This window comes from Hemiscyllium ocellatum, chromosome 29 (genome assembly GCF_020745735.1).
Source record: "Hemiscyllium ocellatum isolate sHemOce1 chromosome 29, sHemOce1.pat.X.cur, whole genome shotgun sequence".
In the NCBI taxonomy this organism is placed as follows: domain Eukaryota; kingdom Metazoa; phylum Chordata; class Chondrichthyes; order Orectolobiformes; family Hemiscylliidae; genus Hemiscyllium; species Hemiscyllium ocellatum.
Window position 1 is genome coordinate 24,358,397 of NC_083429.1, and position 24,260 is coordinate 24,382,656.

General features: G+C 42.6%; 1 protein-coding gene across 9 annotated transcripts in view; it reads left to right on the forward strand.

Annotated features, from left to right (window-relative positions):
• Positions 1-24,260, forward strand: part of pknox2 (pbx/knotted 1 homeobox 2) — a 439,080-nt gene that overhangs the window by 327,989 nt on the left and 86,831 nt on the right. For all 9 annotated transcript variants that reach the window (XM_060847102.1, XM_060847099.1, XM_060847107.1 and 6 more), the window contains one exon: positions 18,397-18,568. In XM_060847102.1, coding sequence (XP_060703085.1) covers positions 18,397-18,568 — 172 coding nt within the window. The remainder of the gene's footprint in view (positions 1-18,396; positions 18,569-24,260) is intronic.

The following is a 24,260-nucleotide window of genomic DNA, read 5'->3' on the forward strand; positions in this document are numbered from 1 at the left end:
AGTTTCTGGAAATCTATTTTTTTTTTGTATCTGTTCTGTAAATGAGCTTCCTCTGTCCTCTGGGAAAGAGAATTCCAATGATTCAGCACCTTCTATGCAAATCTTAATTTTAAATGATTAACACTTTACTCTGAGATTGTATCCCCTGGTTTGTCACTCACCATCCAGGAGAAACATCTTATCTACATGCAACCAATCATGCTCTGTATGAATTGTATATGTTTCAATGAGGTTCCTATGTTCCCTCAATCTCTCTTCATAAGACAATCCTGATCTCACAGAAATTGGTCTAGTGAACCTCTATTATGCAACCTCAATGGCAGGGAGCCATCCTTAGATGGTCAGGAACCATAGTCCATAAAGGACCATTAGCATATCTTTCCATCAGTCAAGCCATTGGTTATCACAGATTGCGAGAATCTTTAAAGTGTGGAAACAGGTCATTTGGCCCATTGAGTCTACTCTGACCCTCTGAAGGGTATCCCACGCAGACCTATCCTATCCCTGTAAACCTGCATTTCCCATGGCTAATCCACTAAGACTGCACATCCCTGGATGCAATGGGTAGTTTAGCATGGCTAATCCACCTAACCTGTGCATCTTTGAACTGTGGAAGGAAACCAGAACACCCAGAGGAAACCCACTCAGACATGGGGAGAATGTTTAAACTCCACACAAACATTTGCCCAAGGCTGGGATCAAACCCAGGTCTCTGGTACTGTGAGGCAGCATTGTGTAAGCACTGAGCCACAGTGCCACCCAATTAAGATACAGTTACTCATGGTGAACAGGCATTTGGGGTCAAGAATAGCTGTGCTTGTCTTAAAGCTATATTCCAACAAAAGTTACTGGATATAGGAGATTTGAACTAAATTAATAGAATTCTGCAATACAGAAGTTCGATAAAGCCATTGTGACTCATCTTTGAAAAAATCTGTCCACTGGACACGCTGCCTTTTTATTAGTAGTTTCCTTGTTTAAGAGGGGTGGGAGGCAGAAGACAGGGAATCATAGGCCTGGTAGCCTGACCTTGGTCACTGACAGGTTTTTACAATCCATTATTAAGGATGAGATTGCGGAGTACTTGGAAGCCATGGCAAACTAGGGCTAAGTTAGAACGTCACCGTCAAGGGGAGGTCATGCCTGACAGATCTGGTAGAATTGTTTCAGGAGGTAGCGAGCATATTAGACAAAGGAGAGCCAGTGAACGCAATCTATTTTGATTTTCGGAAGGTTTTTGACAAGGTGCTACTCAGGAAACTGCTAACTAAAAGCCGGTGGTGTCGGGGCAAGGTTGCCCCAGCAAGGTACTGGCATGGAGAGAGAAGCAGAGATTAGAGATAAATGGGCTCTTTTTCAGGATGACAGGCAGTGACTAGTGGAGTTCTGCAGGGCTCAGCATTAGGATCATAATTATTTATGTCGTACATTAATGATCTGGATGAAAGAACTGACAATATTATTGCTAAGTTAGCACATGACACAAAGATGGGGGCGGGACGGGTAGTGTTAAGGAAGTGGGTAGGCTGTAGAAGGACTTGGACAGGCGAGGAGAGTGCACAAAGTAGTGGCAGATGGAATATAATGTGAGAAAGTGTGTGGTTACACATTTTGGTAGAAAGAACAGATGCGTAGACTATTGTCAAAGTGGGTAAAGGCTTTGGAGATCTGAAGCACAAAAGGACTTGGAAATCCTAGTTCGCAAATCTCTGTCAATCAAATGTTGGCGTGGAGGCAGAGCGGAAGAGTCGGACATCGCACAGAGCTGTGGTAATAGGGGACGCCATAGTGAGAGAAACTGACCGGGGTTTTTGTGGCAGCAGGCGAGACTTAAGGATGTGTGTTGCCTTCCTGGTGCCAGGGTTAAAGACATCACAGACAGAGTGCAGGACATCCTCAAGGACAAAGGTGAAGAGCCAAAGGTGGTGGTACATGTCGGCACAAATGATGTCGGGAAGAAGAGGTGGAACATACTACAGCAGGACTTCGGAGAACTAGGAAGAAGGCTGAAAAGCAGGACGTCCAGGGTGGTTATCTCCGGTTTGCTTCCAGTTCCTCGGGCTGGTGAGGCCAGATACAGGGAGATAATGGACTTGAATGTGTGGCTGGGGAACTGGTGCAGGAAGCAAGGATTTAAATTCTTGAATCACTGCGGTATGTTTTGTGGTAAGCATAAATTATACAAGAGAGACGGTTTGCACCTTAGGTTGGGGACCAGCATTCTTGCAGGTGGGTTTGCTATTGTAACACAGCTACAATTAAAGTAAGTAGCGGGGGGAGGGGACAAACTGGATGTTTAAGAAGGAAATTGAAGGGAAAGTTAGAACAAGGGAAGTCAAGAAAGACAATGGTATCAATGAAGCAGAAAGCTCAAAAAAGGATCATGCTGTGAGGTTGAGTGAAATAGGAGTTGATGGGAAGGGTGAGGGCAGTAACAAATTAAGCATTAGAAATAAGATGGATGAGCTTGGGGCTCTTTTGGAAATTGGCAGATACAATATTGTGGGGATAACTGAGACGTGGCTTCAAGTGGACAGGGCCTGGGAAATGAATATTCAAGGCTACACGTGCTATCGTAAGGACAGACTGACAGGCAGAGGGGGTGGGGTGGCCATGTTGGTAAGGGATGATATTCAGTCACTTGCGTGGGGGGACCTAAAATCAGGGGATGTAAAGTCAGTATGGATAGAGCTGAGAAATTCTAAGGGTAAAAAAGTCCTCTTGGGAGTTATCTACAGGCCCCCAAACAGTAGTCTGCATGTCGGATGTAAGTTGAATCAGGAGCTGAAATTGGCCTGTCGCAAAGATGTTACTACAGTTATTATGGGGGATTTCAACATGCAGGTAGACTGGGAGAATCAGAATGGTATTGGACCTCAAGAAAGAGACTTTGTGGAGTGCCTCCGAGATGAATTCTTACAACAGTTGCTGCTGGAGCCGACCAGGGAGAAGGCAGTCCAGAATTGGGCAGCGACCTTGAAGTGAAGGAGCCATTGGGAAGTAGTGACCATAATGCAATAAGCTTCATTCTGCAATTTGAGAGGGAGAGGGTACAATCGGAAGTGACAATATTTCTGTTGAATAAAGGGAACTATGGAGGTATGAGGGAGGAGCTGGCCTAAGTTCAATGGTGCAATACCTTAGCAGGGATGACAGTGGAGGAACAATGGCAGATATTTTTGTGTATAATGCAGAAGATGCAGGATCAGTTCATTCCAAAAAGGAAGAAAGATCCTAAGAGGAGGCATGGGTGGCCGTGGCTGACGAGGGAAGTTAAGAAACATATAAAGTTCAAAGAGAATAAGTATAACATAGCAAAGATATGAGAAAGCGGAGGACTGGGAAACTTTTAAAGAACAACAGAGGATTACTAAGAAGGAAATATGCAGAGAAAAAATGAGGTACGAAGGTAAACTGGCCAAAAATATAAAAGAGGATAGTAAAAGCTTTTTTAGACATGTGAAAGGCAAAAAAATGGTTAAGACTAAAATTGGGCCCTTGAAGACAGAAACAGGGGAATATATTACTGGGAGAAAGTGAGGACTGCAGATGCTGGAGATCAGAGCTGTAAATGTGTTGCTGGAAAAGCGCAGCAGGTCAGGCAGCATCCAAGGAGCAGGAGAGTGGATGTTTCGGGCATGAGCCCTTCTTCAGGAATGAGGAAAGTGTGTCCAGCAGGCTAAGATAAAAGGTAGGGAGGAGGGAGGGGTGTTGGAAATGCAATAGGTGGAAGGAGGTCAAGGTGAGGGTGATAGGCCAGAGTGGGGGTGGGGGTGGAGAGGTCAGGAAGAAGATTACAGGTTAGGAAGGTGGTGCTCAGTTCGAGGGATTTGACTGAGACAAGGTGGGGGGAGGGGAAATGAGGAAACTGGAGAAATCTAGGTTCATCCCTTATGGTTGGAGGGTTCCTAGGCGGAAGATGAGGCGCTCTTCCTCCAGCCGTCATGTTGCTATGGTCTGGCGATGGAGTTGTCCAAGGACCTGCATATCCTCGGTGGAGTGGGGTGGGGGAGTTGAAGTGTTGAGCCACGGGGTGGTTGGGTTGGTTGGTGCGGGTGTCCCAGAGGTGTTCCCTGAAACGTTCCGCAAGTAGGCGGCCTGTCTCCCCAATATAGAGGAGGCCATATCGGGTGCAGCGGATGCAGTAAATGATGTGTGTGGAGGTGCAGGTGAATTTGTGGCGGAAACACAGGGAGAATCTGCAAATACAGGCTGTAACATTGTATTCCTCGCTTTGTTCTATTACCCTTATACACTTTGTGTGGTATGACCTTGGGTACTAGATGCAAAACAAAACTTTCAACAAGTATCTCTGTACATGTAACAATAATAAATCAAATCAAATTAAACTCCATAGAGGGAGAGTCACCTGAGGCTGGAATCAAACCCAGATTCCTGGCACTGTGAGGCAACAGTGCTAACCACTGAACCATCATGCCACCCCACAGGTGTCGTCTGAGGTACTACTTTACAAGTATGTGAACATAGAAACACATATATATCTGGAGCGTCGGAGGTTAAGGGATGACCTTATAGAGATTTATAAAATCATGAGGGGCATGGATAGGATAAATAGACAAAGTCTCTTCCCTGGGATGGGGGATTCAGAACTAGAGGGCATAGGGTTAGATTGAGAGGGGAAAAATATAAAAGAAACCTAAGGGGCAACTTTTTCACGCCGAGGGTGGTCTGTGTGTGGAATGAGCTGCCAGAGGAAGTGGTGGAGGTGAGTACAATTGCAATGTTTAAAAGGCATCTGGATGAGTACATGAATAGGAAGTGTTTTGAGGGATATGGGCTGGGTGCTAGCAGGTGGGAGTAGATAGGGTTGGGATATCTCGTTGGCATGGATGAGTTGGACCGAAGGGTCTGTTTCTATGCTGTACATCTCTATGACTCTATGACTGTATGTGGGAACAGAAGCAGGCCTTTGAGTCCTTTAAGCTTGCTCTGCCTTTCACTAAGTTCAATACTGATTGCTTTGTGTTCCAAATTCCTAACTCCCATCTACCCTGGTAATCGTAGATTTTTGTTTTGCAAAGCAATCAATCTATCTCTCAGTTAAAAATATTCCCCTGCCTGCACCCTTTCAGATGGGGAAAGATCCTCTGAGAACTACCCTTGAGAAAATAAAAATCTCCTTATCACTGCCCTAAAATCTGGGACTCTTAATTTTAATCAGCTAGCGAGTTGTGGATTCACTACAGGGGTAAACATTCTTTCCATATGCACCTTGTCAAGACCATTCAGGATGTTATAAGTTTCAATCGAAGCACCCCTTGTTCCCTAAACCCTTGTGTAACCAAGAGCAATCTGTACAATCCTTCCTGTAAGACAACCCAGTTATTCCAATTATCAATTTTATTAATCTCCTCTGAACTCTCTCCAGTGCTTTTGCACTCTTTCTTAAATAAGGAGACCAAAAACTACATAGCATTCGACATGTGGTCTCAACAATGCCCTGTATAACTGAAGCATAGCATCTTTAGTTTTATGTTGAAGTCTTCTCTTAATGAATGATAATATCCCATTAGTTTTCCTGATTATGTGCTGCTCTTGCATTCTAATCATTTATGACTTACGCATAGAACACCTAAATCTCTTTACACCTCAGGATTTTTCAATTGTTTGTGAGCAGACAGTGTTCTTTATTCTGCATCACATTCTAACTTATATAAAAAATCCAAAACTGCACACAACATTCTAGATGCGATCCAACCTAGTTGCAGCAAAATGCCTTTACCTATGTAATCAAATCCCCTTGTAATGAAGGCCAATATACCATTTGCTTTCCTAATTGCTAGTGACTCATGATCGAGGACACCGGGGCCCTTGGAACATCAGCACCTCCCAACTCTCAACGTGCAAGAAATATTTTGCCTTTTTGATATTTTTTTCTACCAAGAGAATAACCTCATACTTATAGATGGTCTTCCACTTTCTAGCCCATTCATTAAGCCTGGCTAAATCCACTTGAATTGTCCTTGCATCCTTCTCACTACTTGTAGTCGCAACTAGTATTGTGTCAGCAGCAAATATTGAGGTACTACGATTGGTCCAGTACAGCTTGCCATCCTGAGAATTATCCATTTATTCTTACTGTCTGCTTTCTATCTATAAATCCGTTCTCAAACCATACAAGTATATTACCCTCAATCCCATGTACTCTTATCTTGATTACTAACATCTTATGTGGGATCTCACCAAAAGTCTTCTGAAAATCCAAATATCCCACATCTACTGGTTCTTCTTAATCTATGTGCTACAAGTAGCATTCTCAAAAATCTCTAGTTTGTCAAACATGACTGCTTTTACATATCCATGATGACTTTGCTCAGTTTTATCATTCTGGTCTGAGTGTCCTACTATCACCATATTTGTTAAAAGCCTAAAATATTTTTTCCATCTCTGACTTTCCCGACTTTATTGTTAAAGAAACAAGTCTCGCAGGTATCCCTAATTTTTCCTAAGCATCTCTAACAAAAATCTATCACTGAGATCCCCCTTTTCCATCACCCACCTTACCCACCGAGCCTCAGCAATATTTTTGGGAGTGCATTGCAATTTTCACTCATCCAATGTGTGAAGAAGTACTTAATAACGTATTTACCTCTGCCTCAGCCTGCATCTTATTGACCGGTATGTACTTTTATTAGCATAGATCAAGCAATTTATGTGCAAGTGTTCAGAGTTTGTCCATCTTAATTATTCATGTGACACCAGAGGACCAGAAAGCAGCCTGTCTGGATGTGGCTTGAGAAAACCCAGGAAAGCTATTGGTGACAACTGGACAAGGAGTAGCTGAGAATTTCACCATAAGCCCTGCGATTGATGGAAGAATAGCAGTTGGATGTCTGACGGGGTTGGTTTGCCGAAATTTGTGTAAAAGTGAAATTCCAGCTGCAAAACAAATGGGAACATGAGATTATAAATCAGTTCATTAGCTAAATAACCACCAAGAAAAAAACTAAGCCATTGGCAAGAGAAGTGACCTGCAGAAGATCCATTGGACTCAAAACACCAACTTTCCATCTGTACAGATGTTGCCAGACCTGTTGAGTTTTCTGTCACTTCCATAGCAGGTGTTGTGGTAATGTCACTGGTCTAATAAACCAGAGGCCTAGGGTAGTGCTTTGGTGACTCTTATTTAAATCCTACCATGACACCGATGAAGTTTTAGGTTCAGTTCATCAACCTGGAATATTATTGGTAATCTGGAATTGAAGGCTGGTTGTGATTCTGATACTCACGAAACTCTCATTGATTTTTGATAATACTGAGCCTGTTGCCATGTTATCTGCCATCGATACCTGGTCTGGCCCACTTATGACTCCAGATCCACAATAATACCTTTGGTTCCTAATTGTCCTCTGAAATGGTCTAACAAGCGATTTGTTCGAGGACAATTCGGTCTGAATAATCAATACATGGCTTGCCAATGACACTTGCATCCTGTGAAATGTTGCATTTCTAAAATAAGGGATCAGTTTTGAGTGTTTATCTTTCCCCTTGTACTGACTTAATATTGAATCCACCACCTTTCCTTTGCACTTTCTTCTTGGCTATTTCTACAGTTCCACGGTCTTGCTTGCTAGGCTCACTTAAGTCCCAGATGTCCTGTTGTCCTCACTATGCCATTGGCACCTTTAGCAGTTTCCCATGGGAAAAAACTTCAACCTGCCTAAACAAGCTAACTCACGTCAGATGCTGTTGGATACTGTCTGACAGCGATTGCTGGCCTAGCAAAAGAAACACTGTTTCATTTTGTTTTTCTTTATCATTCTTCGGCCTCTTTTCAACCTCGTAAGTAAATCTTTCTCTGTTTCTCTTTCCGTACCTGATCTGATATTGAATTTGCCTCCTTTTATTTTTCCCTCCTTCTCGATCCTGAAGCTGTTTCTATCCCAACCTTTTAAATCTTATTGCTCAAGGAAATAGTGGTTGTCCTGTTCACTCCGGTCTCCGATGCCTTGTTTACTATTTCTGCATCATTACCAGCTCGTACTTGGAATTCAGGAAGGTGCATTTAAATCTGGCTCAGATGTACTGTGCTATTTCAGGTCAGTTTCTTGCACCTCTCCTATTAACATGGAGGCTGCTCATTCGGAACAAATCACAGGGAACATCTGGTTTGGGGTTAAAGAGCACCGTGTAAAGGAGCAGATTCAGTCCATTTGGGAGTGAATGAGACTGAAGCAATGAGTTGTTAAGTGGAAAACTGCCGGCTGTAGTAGCCTCTCTCTATTCCTGCTAGTGCTCTATGCTGCCTCAGCTAGCTAGTTGAACAGTGCTGAATGAGCTAAATTAGCCCATTACATGAATTCATTTGCCTTTATTAGCCAATGTCAAATTCTCATTTTTTTTATTAGAGCCAGCAAACGACCTCTCAGTTGCAGTAAATGTCACAGCAGTTTAGCCGCATATTTGTACAGACTCTTAGAAGATCAAATCCTTTCATCATCCCCCTCATCTCCCCTCCAGCCACCCCCTCCAACCCACCCAAGTTAACTGACTGTGTTCCAGGCAGTCAGTTTCTGAAAGAATCTTTTTTGTCACTTGATATTCAAATTAATTTTGTAAAAGAAGCGAGTGTGTGTGTGTGTGTGTGTGTGTGTGTGTGTGTGTGTGTGTGTGTGTGTGTGTGTGTGTGTGTGTGTGTTTGTGGGGTGGGGGGGTTTGAGGATATGTGCTTAGTGCAGGTCATTTTGCAGGTCAGAAATATTTGAACTCGTGATACCCAATATTTAATTGTCTTATTAATTCCAAGCAGTTTGATATCCATGTCAGGCCAATTCTAGTCTTTCTTTCGAAATGGCAGGAGCAGGCATCTATTGACTGTGAGGGCTCATAAGGTGCAGAAATCTCATATTGCTAATACTTGCTGGAATTTGCCTTTCATATCTTCCTGCTGACTCCTCTGGGAAGAGAGGATCCAGGCGAGCTGCGCTCATTTCCTTTTCATTCTGCTGTGATTCTCAGGTTCACATTAAAGTGGGATCAGGCAGATCAGATTGACATGCAAAACCTTCACAGGCAAAAATGCAGCTTTCGCTTCAGTTACGTCAGGAATCTGAAATTAACTCAACTGTGCTTTATTCTGTTTGCTTTAAGTCAAAGACCCACAAACTCAGTACTTCTGTCTGATTGGCATCGTATAAACTTGCGAATCTATGGACCAAACCTGATACAACACACTGAGAAACAAAAACAGAAATTGCTGGAAAAGCTCATCAGGTCTGGCAGCATCTGTGGAGAGAAACCTGAGTTAACATTTTGGGTCCAACAAACCAGGTCCCGTCTCCAGAAGGCACCGGGCTCAGTGTCCAGCACACACCGGGCCGAGTCTCCAGAATGAACCAGGTCCAGTCTCCAGAACGAACCAGGTTCAGGTTCAGTCTCCAGGATGAACCGGGCCCAGTCTCCAGAACGCACCGGGCCCAGTCTCCAGAACGCACCGGGCCGTGTCTCCAGAATGAATCAGGCCCAGTCTCCAGAATGACCCGGGCCCTATCTCGAGCACGCACCGGCCAAGTCTCCAGGACGCACTGGGCCCAGTCTCCAGGACGCACTGGGCCCAGTCTCTAGAATGCACCGGGTCCAGTCTCTAAGATGGCACTGAAAGCAGTGACATTGCAAACTTTTCACTTCACTCAATCGAATGCACATGACAATAAAGCTAAATATTATAAGGTAAACTGGCATTTGTCGAATGTCAGTTTGTTTCCAACCTGGTTATGTAAGCGAAGCCATACAATGTTAATATCCCAGATTGTTAGAATTGATGCAGTGCAGAAGAGGCCATTCCCCCACAGCACTTGCACTGGTTCTATTAAGTTAAAAATCACACGACACCAAGTAATAATCCAACAGGTTTATTTGGAAGTACAAGCTTTGGAGTGATGCTCATTTGTCAGGTAGCAGCACTTTGAGAGCTTGTACTTCCAAATAAACCTGTTGGCGTATAACCTGATGTTGTGTGATTTTTAACTTTGTCCACCCTGGTCCAACACTGGTACCTTCACATCCTGGTTTTACACTACTTCTATTTAAAGAACCATCTGGTGCCCCTCTTGACAGCCTCAGTTGAACATGCCTCAATTGTATTCCTAGGCAGTGAGTTCTGCATCGTAACTGTGTAAAAAGGCTTCTTTCTCACAACAACTTGGCTTTGCTTGCAGTTGAGTTTAAACATATCGCCTGGATGTTATTTTGCGAGGATTGATGGCACTCATGTCAGTACAAACAATTGTAAATGTTAATCCTGTACATGTGGCACTATCCCTCTGTGCCCCAGATCCTGAATCTACCCATGTTGCCAACATGGGAAATCTGGTACCAGAGGAAGTAGACCATAAAGAATAATTCTGTTGAATAGCCTGAGGTACCAAGTTGGGAAATGTGAGGAAATAGCCGCGTGTCAGCAAAAAATGAATCGGATTAAGCAAATAGAATTGTGTTTGTTTTGAAGAGTGACGTGTATCATGGATTGGTCATGTTCTAAAACCAGTGAGTCTTTGACATTTCTAATGATAGAAATCCATTTTTCGTTTTTTGTTCAAGATAATCCGCTGATCCACGCTTTGATACTGAGGAAACATCACTGGACCTGAACGTTAACTTTGATTTCTCTCTACAGACACTGCCAGACCTACCGAGCTTTTCCATCAATTTCTGTCTTTGTTTCTGATTTCCAGCATCCGCAGTTCTTCCAGTTTTTCTTTGATATTGATAGTTGGTTCAGCGCATTCAGAGTAAGACGGGAGATACTTTAGCAGCACGAGAGGTGAGCCGAGTGGTATTGGGGACAGGAGGCTGTCAGCGGTGGGGCTTAGTGAAGCATGTGCAAAGGATCACTCATCTGTGACTGAACAGTCAGAAATAGCATCATCAATGCAAAACAAACCCTTATCATGTTTCTGAAATTTAGGTTGAATGTTTTGATGGAAATCATCACCTACCTCGAGGTGGTGTGATGCTTGTATAAAATGCAGATTTCTGACTTGCTGTATAATATCCAAATTTCATAATCTAGAAGCAAATTGACCAAGACCTGCTTTAACATCTGTAATTGCAGGAGGGACATGGAAGGCTGAAGCTGTGAATAAGCAGGTTGGAAAGGTGGTACCTCACATAATATGGAGAAAGAAAGCCACTCATACCTGTCCTATAGGGGAGCTTGAGGTTTGCTGTCTTTCTGCCGTAGCCCGTGTTCAGGATTTGAATGGAAATTATACCCTCTTCAGTTGTTCGTTGGTTCTTACGTTGCTTTAGTTCGTTGAATCCTTCCTTCAAAGGAAGGATAAGGACTTACATTTTGTCATGACATTCTCATGCACTTTTACAGCCAATGATTGTTTTCAAATCACAATCAACAACAACTTGCCTTCATAAAAGGCATGCACATTTGTAAAACCTTTCTAATGGGCTTCGTGGAGATATTGCCAAACCAAATTTGACACAAAAGGGGATATTAACATAGGTGACTGCAGATTCGGCCTAAGAAAGATCTGAAGCAATGTTGGAAACCTTAGGGATAGAATTTCATCACTTTGTAGGTGAATGCATGTTCCCCAATAGTAGACTGATTAGAAATCCAAGATGAGCAAAAATGCAAATTGGAGGAACATGGAGCTCAGGGAATTAAAGGTAGTTCGAGCAATGGAAAAGGAAAGGGATTTGAAAACAGTAATGCAATCTCTGAAATTAATGTACTGTTGAGCCAGGAGCCAAGATTAACTTTGTGTGTATGGGGTTTGTTGTGAAGTAAAGCATGTGCAATGGAGGTTGCTGATGAGCCCACATTCATGGAAGGTGCAAATAGGAGATTAGCCAGGAGAGAGCTTTAGGGTCACAGCTGTGGGTTTTGCAACAGCAGATGAGCTGAGGCAGAGGAGGAGATGGGCAATGCTTTGGAGATACAAGTATTGGTGACGATCAGTATATTCATAAAGAAAGAATGAAAGAAGACCATTATGCCAAATTTGGTGAGGGATGCAAGGTGGAGAAGGCAGAGAGATGGGGGCGACACAATGAAGAATGTAGTTTATACAGTGATGAATTAGATTAGCATGACTTGCTTGATTGATTGCATCAAATGAGTCTTGGACAAGATTATGGATTACTTCCGAATTAACACAAAGGTTTTTTTGTCCAATATTATTTCAAGAAGCAAGCTATTCTGTCAAACAGGGTGTTTCAAGCTTTTACAGCTTCTATAAACACCTTGTGTGCGTTCCATGCTGTAAGGAGTTCACTGCCGACCTGCATCTGTGTTTATTGTCAGCAGAGATCCTTCAATAGGACACAGAGAAATTGCTTTCAGCTCATGCAGCTGTTCGCGGCAGCTGGGATGTGGTCCTGGAATTTCAGTGATAAAGTTAGAGCCTGTTGGGATTCTTTGCCATTTTTTGCAATAAAACTTGATTCAATAGAATGAAAAATTCAGTTTACTCTGAGTTACAATTCCAGGCTTGAGTTATTATGCCACTGCGATGCTTTATTGGTGAAAAGAAGGAGCTGTTCACTCACACTCATGAAGTACTCCTCAGCCCGCTAACTCAATGCAATTACAATCGGCAACAAAGTTAGGGAGAACAGATTTTCAGTTTTCAGTTGGCACAGGATTCACAAAGGAGATTCCAGAGTAGAGAGGGTAAGATTCTGAAGTACTTTACTCCTCTACTCTCCAGTAACCGGTATTCCTCTGTCTGGTAGAAAGTGAGATCAGAGTCAATAGGTGTGGCACTGGAAAAGCACAGCAGGTCAGGCAGTGTCTGAGGAGCAGGAGAGTCAATGCTTCGGGCATAAACCCTTCATCCTGATGAAGGGTTATGCCTCAAACATTAACTCTCCTGCTCCTCAGATGCTGCCTGACCTGCTGTGCTTTTCCAGTGCCACACTTTTTGACTCATTCCGCTGTCTGGTCTCATTCTCTCCTCCTACTCATTGTGCAACCCAATGGTGACTGAAAGTACTAACCATATCTTGGCCCTCAGTGACTGCTATAAGCTGAAATATCACAACACTGACTCCTTTAGGTTAGGTCCTTGGCAGATATCTGCAATAAATGTCTCGAACGTTAAATGTTTGACAAAGTGCCCCAGTGATCTGTTTCAGAGGTCCTCTTCAATTTTATCAGCAATGAAATTACTTTTGAAGTAGCACTTGAAATTGACATTCACATTGTGTTTAACCCCAAGAGCTTTTATTTTTCATTTATTCATGGGTGAGTGCCTGTGTGAAGTTTGCATATTCTCCCTGTGTCTGCGTGGGTTTCCTCCAGGTGCTCTGGTTTCCTCCCACAGACCAAAGATGTGCAGGTTAGATGGATTGGCCATGTTAAATTGCCCGTAGTGTTCAGGGGTGTGCAGGTTAGGCACATTAGTTAGGGGAAATGTAGAGTGATAGGGTGGAGGAAAGGGTCTGGATGGGATACTCTTCAGGGGGTCAGTGTGGACTTGTTGGGCTGATATCCTGTTTCCACACTGTAGGGATTCTATGATATGCTGGACATGCCAACCTCAAGGTAGCCAACTGTCCTTCAAAATTCCTGATGCAGTAGAAGAGAGAGAGTTGTATCTAGTAGCTTCAACTCGCAAACCGCAACTTCAACATCTGAAAGCTAAACTAAAACTCTGTGCCTGTGTGAACCTGACTCCACCCACTCATGCTTCCTTTGTCTAATTTTTTAAAACCCTTAAACCTATTCATTCCACTTTCCATGGAGCAGACCTCAACACCAGGTTAACAATGCCCCTTTTCAAGAGAAGCAAGACAAAACAAATCCCTTTTAGTGGCACACAGCATCAGAACTTCCTTGGTTAGCTCTGGTTGGTTTATCCCTCTCTTTGAATCTTTCCACCTTATTATGGTGTATTTTTGCTGAGAGTCATGATTTACCTCCTTAAATGTCAGTCGCTGTTTGCTTACTGTCTCCCTGCTAATCTGTATACCCAGTTCACTTTAGCTGACTGTATCCTCATATCGTTGTAATTCCCTTTATTCAACTTAAACCCAGTTGTTTCCAACCCAAGTTTCTCAATCTCAAACTGAATGTTAAATTCAATCATTTTATGATCACTACTTCCTCAGAGGGTATTCATTAGATTAGATTCCCTACACTGTGGAAACAGGCCATTTGGCCTAACAAGTCCACACTGACCCTCCGAAGAGTGACCCACCCAGACCCGTTTACCTCCCTAACACTATAGGCAATTTAGCATGGCCAATCCACCAAACCTGCACATCTTTGGACTGTGGGAGGAAACCGGAGCACCCAGAGTTATTCATTAAACCTGCCTGATTGCCCATTGCCAGATCCAAGATAGCTGCCTCTCTGCATTGGCTCCATGATGTATTGCTTGAGGAAACTATCCCGAATGCACTCTATGAATTTGTTGTCAATACTACCCTTTTCAATTTGATTAATCCAATCAACAAGAATATTAAAGTCACCCATAATCCTTGCTCCATTCTTTTTACATTGCTCCTATTATTTGTTGATTAATAGCCTTGCCTATGAAGTTGCTCATGTTTAGGGGGTCTTTCCACTATTCCTACCTATGTCTACTTTCCCTTGTTATTTTGTGCTTCTGCTCAAATGGTCTCAGTATTATCCAAGCCTGGAACATCCCCCTCTCAACTGTCCTCATTTTATTTCTTATTAACAGTGCTACCTTACTGCCTTTTTCATTTCTTCTGTCTCTCTCAAATATCCCTGAGTGTTAAGTTCCCAGGTTTTATCTCCTTGTAACCATGTTTCCGTAAATGCCATGAGTCAGCAGCTGATAGCCCAAAGACTGTACATCTCTATCAAGTCACCTCTCATCCTTCTTCATTTCAATGAGAAAAACCCTAGCTCTGTCAACCTTTCTTCATAAAACATTCCCTCCAGTCCAGGCAAAATCCTGGTAAATCTCCTCAGCACCCTCTCTCAAACTTCTACATCCTTCCTATAATAAGGTGACCAGAACTGAACACAATATTCTAAGTGTGGTCTAACCATGGCTCTATAGAGCTGCAGAATAACCTCAAAGCTCTGAAACTCAATGAGGGATCTATGAACATGGACCCCAAGAACCCTCTGTTCCTCCACACTGCCAAGAATCCTGCCTTTACCACTGTATTCTGCATTCAAATTCAACGTTCCCAAGTGAACAACTTCACACTTTTCCAGGTTGAACTCCATCTGCCACTTCTCAACTCCTTCCTATATCCAGTCAATGCCCCGTTGCAATCTACAACTGCCCTCCACACTATCCGCAACACCACTAACCTTCGTGTCATCGGCAAACTTACTAACCCACCCTTCCACTTCAAAAATCACCAACAGCAGAGGTTCCAGAACAGATCCCTGTGGACCACCACTGGTCACCAAGCCACTCTCTGTCTTCTACAGGCCAGACAATTCTATATCTAGATAGCCAGATTTCCCTGTATCCCACATCTTCTTACTCTCTGAATGAACCTACCATGGGGATTCTTCTCAAACACCTTGCTAAAATCCATGTAAGTCACTGCTCAAACTTCATCAATGCATTTTGTTACATCCTCAAAAAAATTCAATAAGTTTTGTGAGGCATGACCTGCCCCTCATAAAACCACTATCTCCAAGCAAACTATCATTTTCCAAGTAATCATAAATCCTGTCTCTCAGAATCCTCTCCAATACTTTGCCTACCACAGGAGTAAGTCTGATTGGTCTGCAGTTCCCATAATTATCCCTATTCCTTTTCTTGAACAACGGAATAACATTTGCCACCCTCTAATAATCTGGCACGGTGGCACAGTGGTTAGCACTGCTGCCTCACAGCGCCAGAGACCTGGGTTCAATTCCTGCCTCAGGCGACTGACTGTGTGGAATTTGCACATTCTCCCAGTGTCTGCGTGGATTTCCTCCAGGTGCTCTGATTTCCTCTCACAGTCCAAAAATGTGCAGGTGAATTGGCCATCCTAAATTGATTAGGATGGGGTAAATGTAGGGGAATGGGTCTGGGTGGATTGCATTTCGGCGGGTCAGTGTGGACTTGTTGGGCTGAAGGGCCTATTTCCACACTTGTGTGTAATCTAATCTGCTTCAGTGGACAGTGACGATGCAAAGAACATTGCCAAAGGCACAGTAATCTTTTCCCTCACTTCCTGCAGTAACCTTAGGTATATCCCATCTTCTTCAGAAAATGGTAGGTGCGTGGAATGCACTACCAGCACAGATAGTAGAGTCTGATACATTAGGGACATTTAGGTGACTCTTGAATAGGCACGTGGAAGATAGTACAATAAAGGGTGTGTAGGTTAGTCTAATCTTACAGCAGGATAAAAGGCCAGCATACCATTTCGGGCTGAAGGGCCTGGACAGTGCTGTAGTGTTCTATGTTCTAAAGTGGACACAGCCCATCCTAGTCTGCAAACTAGAAAGGGAAAGCTGAAATAATGTAACTTTTGTAAAACTCTTAGAAACCACTTTTAATTTTTAACCAAAAGTACAAGTGACCTGCTTGTTATCAAATACTCAATTCAGCAAAGAAATTAAATTTACAATAGTTTTCACTTATGCTGTACAAAAATAACTAAATGTCCAAAGTGTGGTATCTCAATGCCAAAAACCCTTTCTGATGGAGCTGTTCTTATGTAATGTTTCTTTGTGATATTTCCTAATCCGGATTTCCTACTGATATTGACAGTGTTGTGCATATTTTCCTATTCTGGATGTGATCAATGCTCTCAGAGAAGTATTAACTGAGGTTTAGACGCACTCATGAATGCACAATATCACTGCTGGAATGTTACAGTTCTGGTTAAAAGTGTAATGAGAAGGAACTGAAAGCAGTTTACTGCTGTCCAGTTACCCAGGCCATTGCTGAGCACCCTGTGCCCAGTTAAACCAATTTTAAGATTAAACAGTCCTCTCCTTGACCATGCAATCTTCCAATAGGATCTGGAGTCTCCTTTTACCCCACCATTGAGAATCACGTGGCATAGAAAGATGCCATTTGTCCTATCGTGTCTGTATCAGTTTTTTGGAAGAGCTGTACAATAAGTCTCACTCTTCCTGTTTGATCCTTAAGGGGTCATATGGCGTACTCCTGTTCTTTTTTATTATGGCCTTTTGGTCTAATCCCTATAAAATTGTAGATATAAGAAGAATGCAAGTATTCTTGGTTGTTATTGCAATTAGCAGTTGAGGTTGTAAGCCCATTTCTCTAAGGAACTAGACAGAAACCAGCAAGCATAGAGTCATAGAGATGTACAGCATGGAAACAGACCCTTCAGTCCAACCTATCCATGCCGACCAGATATCCCGACCCAGTCTAGATCCACCTGCCAGCACCCGGCCCATATCCCTCCAAACCCTTCCTATTCATATACCCATCCAAATGCCTTTTACATTTTGCAATTGTTCCAGCCTCCACCACTTCCTCTGGCAGCTCATTCCAAAAATGTAGCACCCTCTGCATGAAAACGTTGCCCCTTGGGTCCCTTTTATATCTTTCCCCTCTCACCCTAAACCTATGCCCTCTAGTTCTAGACTCCCTTATCCCAGGGAAAAGACTTTGTCTATTTATCCTATCCATGCCCCTCATAATTTTGTAAACCTCTACAAGGTCACCCCTCAGCCTCCGTCGCTCCAGGGAAAACTGCCCCAGCCTGTTCAGCCTCTCCCTATAGCTCAAATCCTCCAACCCTGGCAACATCCTTGTAAATCTTTTCTGAACCCTTTCAAGTTTCACAACATCTTTCCGATAGGAAGGAGACCAGAATTGCAAACAATATTCCAACAGTGGCCTAACCAATGTCCTGTACAGCCACAGCATGACCTCCCAACTCCTGTACTCAATATTCTGACCAATAAAGGAAAGCATATCAAATGCCTTCTTCACTATCCTATCTACCTGTGACTCCACTTTCAAGGAGCTATGAACCTGTACTCCAAGGTCCCATTGTTCAGCAACACTCCCTAGGACCTTACCATTAAGTGTATAAGTCCTGCTAAGATTTGCTTTCCCAAAATGCAGCACCTCGCATTTATCTGAATTAAACTCCATCTGCCACTTCTCAGCCCATTGGCCCATCTGGTCAAGATCCTGTTGTAAACTGAGGTAACCCTCTTCGCTGTCCACTACACCTCCAATTTTGGTGTCATCTGCAAACTTACTACCTGTACCTCTTATGCTCACATCCGAATCATTTATGTAAATGACAAAGCAGAAGGAAGGTTTGGTAATTTTGAATGACTAGGTGTTTCAATTTCAACTGTGCTGCCACTGAACTAAATTTGAGTCCCAGAATATCTCCACATGAGCTGCATGAATTCCTTTGATTCTCAGTTGTTAGTTAATTTTGTTGACTATTTCAATTCTGTTCTTTTCCACTTTTTGCCCCACTCCACTCCCCCTCCAGGCATCCACTCTTTCCACTCCTTGCTCTTCTGTTTGAGAAGTGCGAGCAGGCCACGCAGGGGTCAGAGTGCATTACCTCGGCAAGCTTCGATGTCGACATTGAGAACTTCGTTCACCAGCAAGAGCAAGAGCACAAACCCTTCTTCAGTGATGATCCTGAGATTGACAGCTTGGTGCGTTACTCTTTGGTAACTACTGCTGGCAAAAATTGAAAATGTATTTCTCATGTAAATAAATGGCTAATTACAAATGTAACGAGTGTGAAAACACTTTTCTGTGCGGGTCACTGGTTCTCAAATACTTTTTTATCATTAAAATTAATCGCTGTGACCAAATTCTCCATTAGAAATATATTTAAATTCTTTCAATGCGATCTTTTTCTTCGGCCTCTTTTTGAATTACATCAGAGGCAAAACATCACTTGCCATGTGGTGCTAGCCAAGCACCAATGATGGGATGTCTATTACATTTTATGTGTTATATTGAAAGAGAGAGTTTATAGTTGTGTAACTTGACTTGGATACCCCACTAAAGTGCTGCAAAGTCAAGATAGTTAAAGACCTATTTCTCTGTTGTCTACCTGGTTCAGATCGAGGGTCAGCCTCTGTAATTACTCATTATTGTGTTTGAATGTTCACATTTGTCTGCAATATCTCTTTCTCCCAGCCTAGCTTAATTTTTCCCTTGTGTAAGATATTGACTCCTTGCTGGGGTGTAGTGTCTATTATTTTGGCCCAGTGGTTATTTATTTTTCTTATGGCAACTTTAGACATTGAGGCAGTGGTAATTATTTACTCTAGAAGGGTCAGTACAAGCCTGAATCTATTCCCACTGAGTCTCCATACTAATGCACTTTACCAAAAGGATTAGCATTGATAATCAGAAAATCTATTCCTGACTGCTTTTATTTCATTTCCCCTCATTGATTTAGCTAAGAACATGCTAATTAGGAGAAAAAGTGAGTACTGGTTCGAGCTATCATGCAGACAATACAGTTTCTAAAATAAAAACCAGCTACTGTGGACGGTCAGAAATTAAAACGCAAGTTACTGGAGAACCTCAGCAGTCATCTGTGGAGAGAGAAACAGTTAATGTTTTGTGTCCACAATGATTCTCTGGCAGAACAATTTCTCCAGCACTTTGTTTTTATCCGAGTGCAGTTTCTAATATGGTTTCAGTGTCGAGAGAGTAACAGAAAGTACATTCCTATTAATTGAGCAGTTCTCCCACCTTCTGGAGATTACCATTAACTCACTCAGCTCAAAGATTTTGTTTAAAATAGCCTGATCCATGGAGATTAGTGGGTAAATGAATGACCAAAGTTGCTTGTTTAGTTTGGTCCTATGTCCGAACAGCAAAGGAGCCAAAATTGCCATTCTGTCATATGATTGGTCTATCGCAAAGGCGGGGGCCTGGAATCTACCAACTTCCCATCTCCTGTGACCGAATCCCCTCCTTTTAGCTGGTGGGTGCCAGTAAAGAAAAAAACCAGAGCCGATGAGCTCTGAGTACTGAGCACCTAGATCTCGAAGCCGGGACTTGTAGGCCATGGTTTTGATCCTATCGACAATGACACTGATGATTGCTCACTTCTGGCAGTGATATTAGCTGTGATCCTAGGGTGTTAACCATAGATTATTGCACAAATGGTAAACAGAGAGGTTGATTGGCAGTTTCTTTATTGAAATACATTCTAAGGTTGTGACCATAAGTGCATGATTTAAGCTGTCTTTAAATTGGAGACTTCCTAAATAGGTGACTGTGCTTTCATTGGCTGATGCTTCTCGTCAGCACCATTACTGTTTTGCTTTATGAATATTAATGAGGCCCAAAGGGTTGATGTAACATTTAATTATCTGTTAGCTGCTTTGAAAGGAAAGCGTGGCAACATGAAAAAATGTGGCTTCGGGCAGTGTCAGTGCTACGTGCGTTTGTGACAGGGGTGGGGGAGAAGCTGGATGGGACAGAAAAGGAAACCGAGGAGTTAGGATATCGAACCACTAATGTTGTTATGTTGAATGAACAATGTAATAAGGGAGTCCAGTCAGTCAATACAATTCCCTAGGATTTTTAAAAAATAGTTCAATTTGCTGTTCAACTTCAAACAATCACCCTTTAACAAATTCACTCCCAATTCAAACAATTACATTTACCTCAGAAGATTGATGTTCCCACTAGATTACCCTATACCTCATCCATGCTGGAAATACATAATCAAATCCACTTTCTCCATTTATGCAGCTTAATCAAATTTTCTAGGGTTCAGAAAGTTCTGAATTTGGTCCCAGTAGGAGCAGTGGTTAGCCAGTCTGGAAGTCAGGTGGGTGGAGAATTTGAGCTACTGCTGAGCTTAATGGCAGGGCCCATCTGAACATCTTATCTGTCACCCAGCCAGCAGCTGCCTTGGCTGAGAGGTTAGCCAGCTGTCGGGTGGAATGGCTGATAAAAGATAGCTGCAAAGTAGGACCAGAGAAAACACCAACGGGAAGGGGAAGAGATGGCTTCGGGGAAATTATGAGTTGGCCTCACATCACAAAATGAGCTGAAGATCTGGTCAGAGTTATGGGGGGAGGGTCATAAGAGCATGGAGTAGTCCATTCAGTGGGTGGGGCCTGCTGTGCCATTCAATACTATTGTGGCTGATCGTCCATTTCAGTGCCTTTTTCCCCACGCTATCCCCATACCGCATTACATCATTGGCATTTTTGAATTCTGTTAATGTCTAATTTATACTCAATGACACAACTTTCACAGCCCTCTGGGGTAGAAAAAAAAATTCAAAGATTCTGAGGTTTAAAGAAAATCTCATCACCTCAGTGTTAACTGCTTTCCCCAACACTTTGAATTTGTGTTCTCTGGTGTTAAAATCCACAACCAGGGTAAAAATGTTCCCTGCATCTACCCTGTCACCCCTTCTCCATAGGGTGGAATCCTCCAATCATGGGGACAGGGCTTCTGAAGATTTGATCATGGGCAGGTTAGCTGACCACATTGGTGCTGAAGACTAGATCACAGGATCGTTAGTGGACGATCACTGCAGTTAAACTAGGAATCCCAAAAGGAAGCACTCTCTCTCCTCTTGACCCACAAGCAACGTTGGAAACACTATCACCTACAAGTGTCCCTGTTGTGTGATTTGGATTTGGTAGTTTCTTTGAATGTGACGCTCGGGTCAAGACTGGGTAGGTGCCAAGGGACAGAAGCCCCTGATAGGGTGCTGAGGTGGGGAGAACGGTGAATGCTGTACCATTAAAGGGACCTGGCTGTCGGTAACGTTTGTGCAATGGTTTGCACAGCCTGTCATATTTCATAATTGCTGAGTTTTCCACGGACCTGTACGTTCACAAAGTAATTAGAAAAGGTCAGAATTCATCATTATCCGCCAAATCAGCCAGAAAGCGCTGTGAAGTCAATTAATTTTGCATCTGTATTTTTTATGACCCGTTCAATTTTTACACCCAACTGTAGGTCTTTATCAGAGCAGATATACTGCAGCAGGGCAGTAAATGAGAGTCTCTGTGCAAATGAGCTGCAGTAATTGGCATATTTATTAACTATTCCCTCCCCCATGCCCTTGTACAGTGACTTAAACAACAAGCTCCTTTTTCTCTCTTGGGTTAAAGCTTTGGAGCTATATTTAATCTCTGTTTTACTGGAAAGGGAATTTGATCCAAAGCTCCTTGCTCAGTCTCTCTTGTCTACATTGTCTGGTATGGATCAACTATTAGAGCTTTATTACTAGGAATGCACAGATATTCGTGTCTGGGACCCAAATCAAGTATACTCCCTGGACAGAGATACTCTGCAATTAACTCATTAAAATACCATTGTACACCTTGTTTTTAAAAAAAATTGTTCATGAGGGATTTGTATCAGTCCCCGATAGATGCATTGCTTTGACTTGTGAAACGTGAGTGAAACTGTCAGCTATTGCTCTTCCCCCAAAAGTTGGAAAGTTTAGTTCTCCTCCAGAGATTTGAAGACAGAATCCAGACTTATTCTTCACTGCAGCACTGAGTATGTGGTGCATTGTTAGAGGTGCAGTTCATTCCTGTATGCTCTTGCCAAATGCAGGTCTTTGGCTTGTTGTCTGTTGATTCTTTGTCCTGAGCTCTCTTCTTGATAGTTTTTGTCGCTCTTGAAGATCTTAGCTCCCCGGAGGGGGTCTCTCAGTTCCGTGATCAGTCAATAAGTACACCTGTAAATGAGTCTTTGTCAAGCACACAAGCAATCATTTATTCTTGATATGGCCGGGTCAGTAGACTTTGACCAGCCCATAAGCATGAGTACTTCTGCACTGCCAAAAGAATCTGACCTCCTTACAGAGTTTGCATAGCGTTCATAGGCAGGCATGGAGCATGATCTCTTCGTAATAACCAATTAAATAGCATAAAGCACTCCTGCATACTGTCTCATCTTCTCATGATTTCTTGATAACAACCTGTTCTTAGAATCGTCTTTGTCCTGTCTTGTGGTTAGAATTAAACTGTTACTTCTGTATTTTTATCAAGTTTGATCAGTCTGCAGTTTCTTGATTCTGTCTGGTTCAGTGCAATCTAATTTAGCAACGCAGAAGCCATTTTGTGCAGCTCCTTCAGCCATTTTCTCCTACCTCCTAGGCGCCCAAATCCTCACTCTGAGGTATAAAGTGAGGAGATGGGTGCCAAGTCTACTGCAGCCAGAAGGAATCAAACCCACACTGTTGGCGTTATTGTGATTTACATACTAACCATCTCACCAACTAAGCTAGCCAGCCTCCCCTACTGTTGGAGGTCCCCCTTTTTCAAATGAGACATTAAATCAAATGGTCTGCCTAAATAAACTTGGCCATTATTTATCCCTCAACCGTCATCACTAAAACAGATTAACTGGCCATTTTTACATGACTGATTCTTGAAACTTACCATGTGCAAACTGAAAGCTATGTTCCCCTGCATTACAACAGTGAGTGGAAATCAAAAGGTTCCTGCAATGGTTGGAACATCCCGCGGTCACACTAGAAACTATATAAATGCAATTTCATTTTTTTCTTTAAAATGAATTAACCAATCCAATGTCTTAAAATACTTTGCATTTTTTGGTGAAGAAACTTTATTAAAGGGTTGGAGTGTGGGACACCAGTATGTATTATTGTCATGGTTATAATACTGGATCCTATCTTGGGAAGTTGTAAATCAGTAACTGCCATTATTGGGCTTGTCCTATCAAAATGATGACCTTGAAGGTCCTCCGATTGTTGTGTAAACCCAGAGAAAGGAGAAGCCAACCTAACCCGGTCATCCCTATACCACGTTGTTAGCTCAGGGTTCACTGATATAGCCAAGGACACCTCTCAGTTATAAGAACATTGGCTAGAAGCAAGTTGGGGAGAAGGCCCACCAGATGACCACTTCACAGCAGCTAACAAATGGCAACTAAATTCAGCTGGAGTACTGTAGACAGTTCTGGCCAGTGCAAAGAATGGAGAATATTAACTATGAGGAAAGATTGAATGGAGTTGTTTTTCTTGAAATAGGGAAGGATGATGGGTATATTTCATTGAGGTGTGTATGCCTCTGCAGAGTCTAGACAGATTGGACAGAAGTGTCATTTAGTAGAGACGTCAATAATTAAAGGGAATAAATTTAAAAATAGCAGGATTTGAAGGAATGAAGAAGTGCTTTTTTCACACAGTGAGTGATGGGGTCTTGAACTCACTGACTGAAAAGTTGGTGATACAGAAACTTTGATTCTGTTTAAAAAATATGTGGAGATGTCCTAGAATTACTTTAACCCTTTGAAACTACCATCCAAGAGTTAGAGAGTGGGATTAGGCTCGACAGCGCTATATTGGCCAAGACAGATACAATATGATAATGGTTGTCC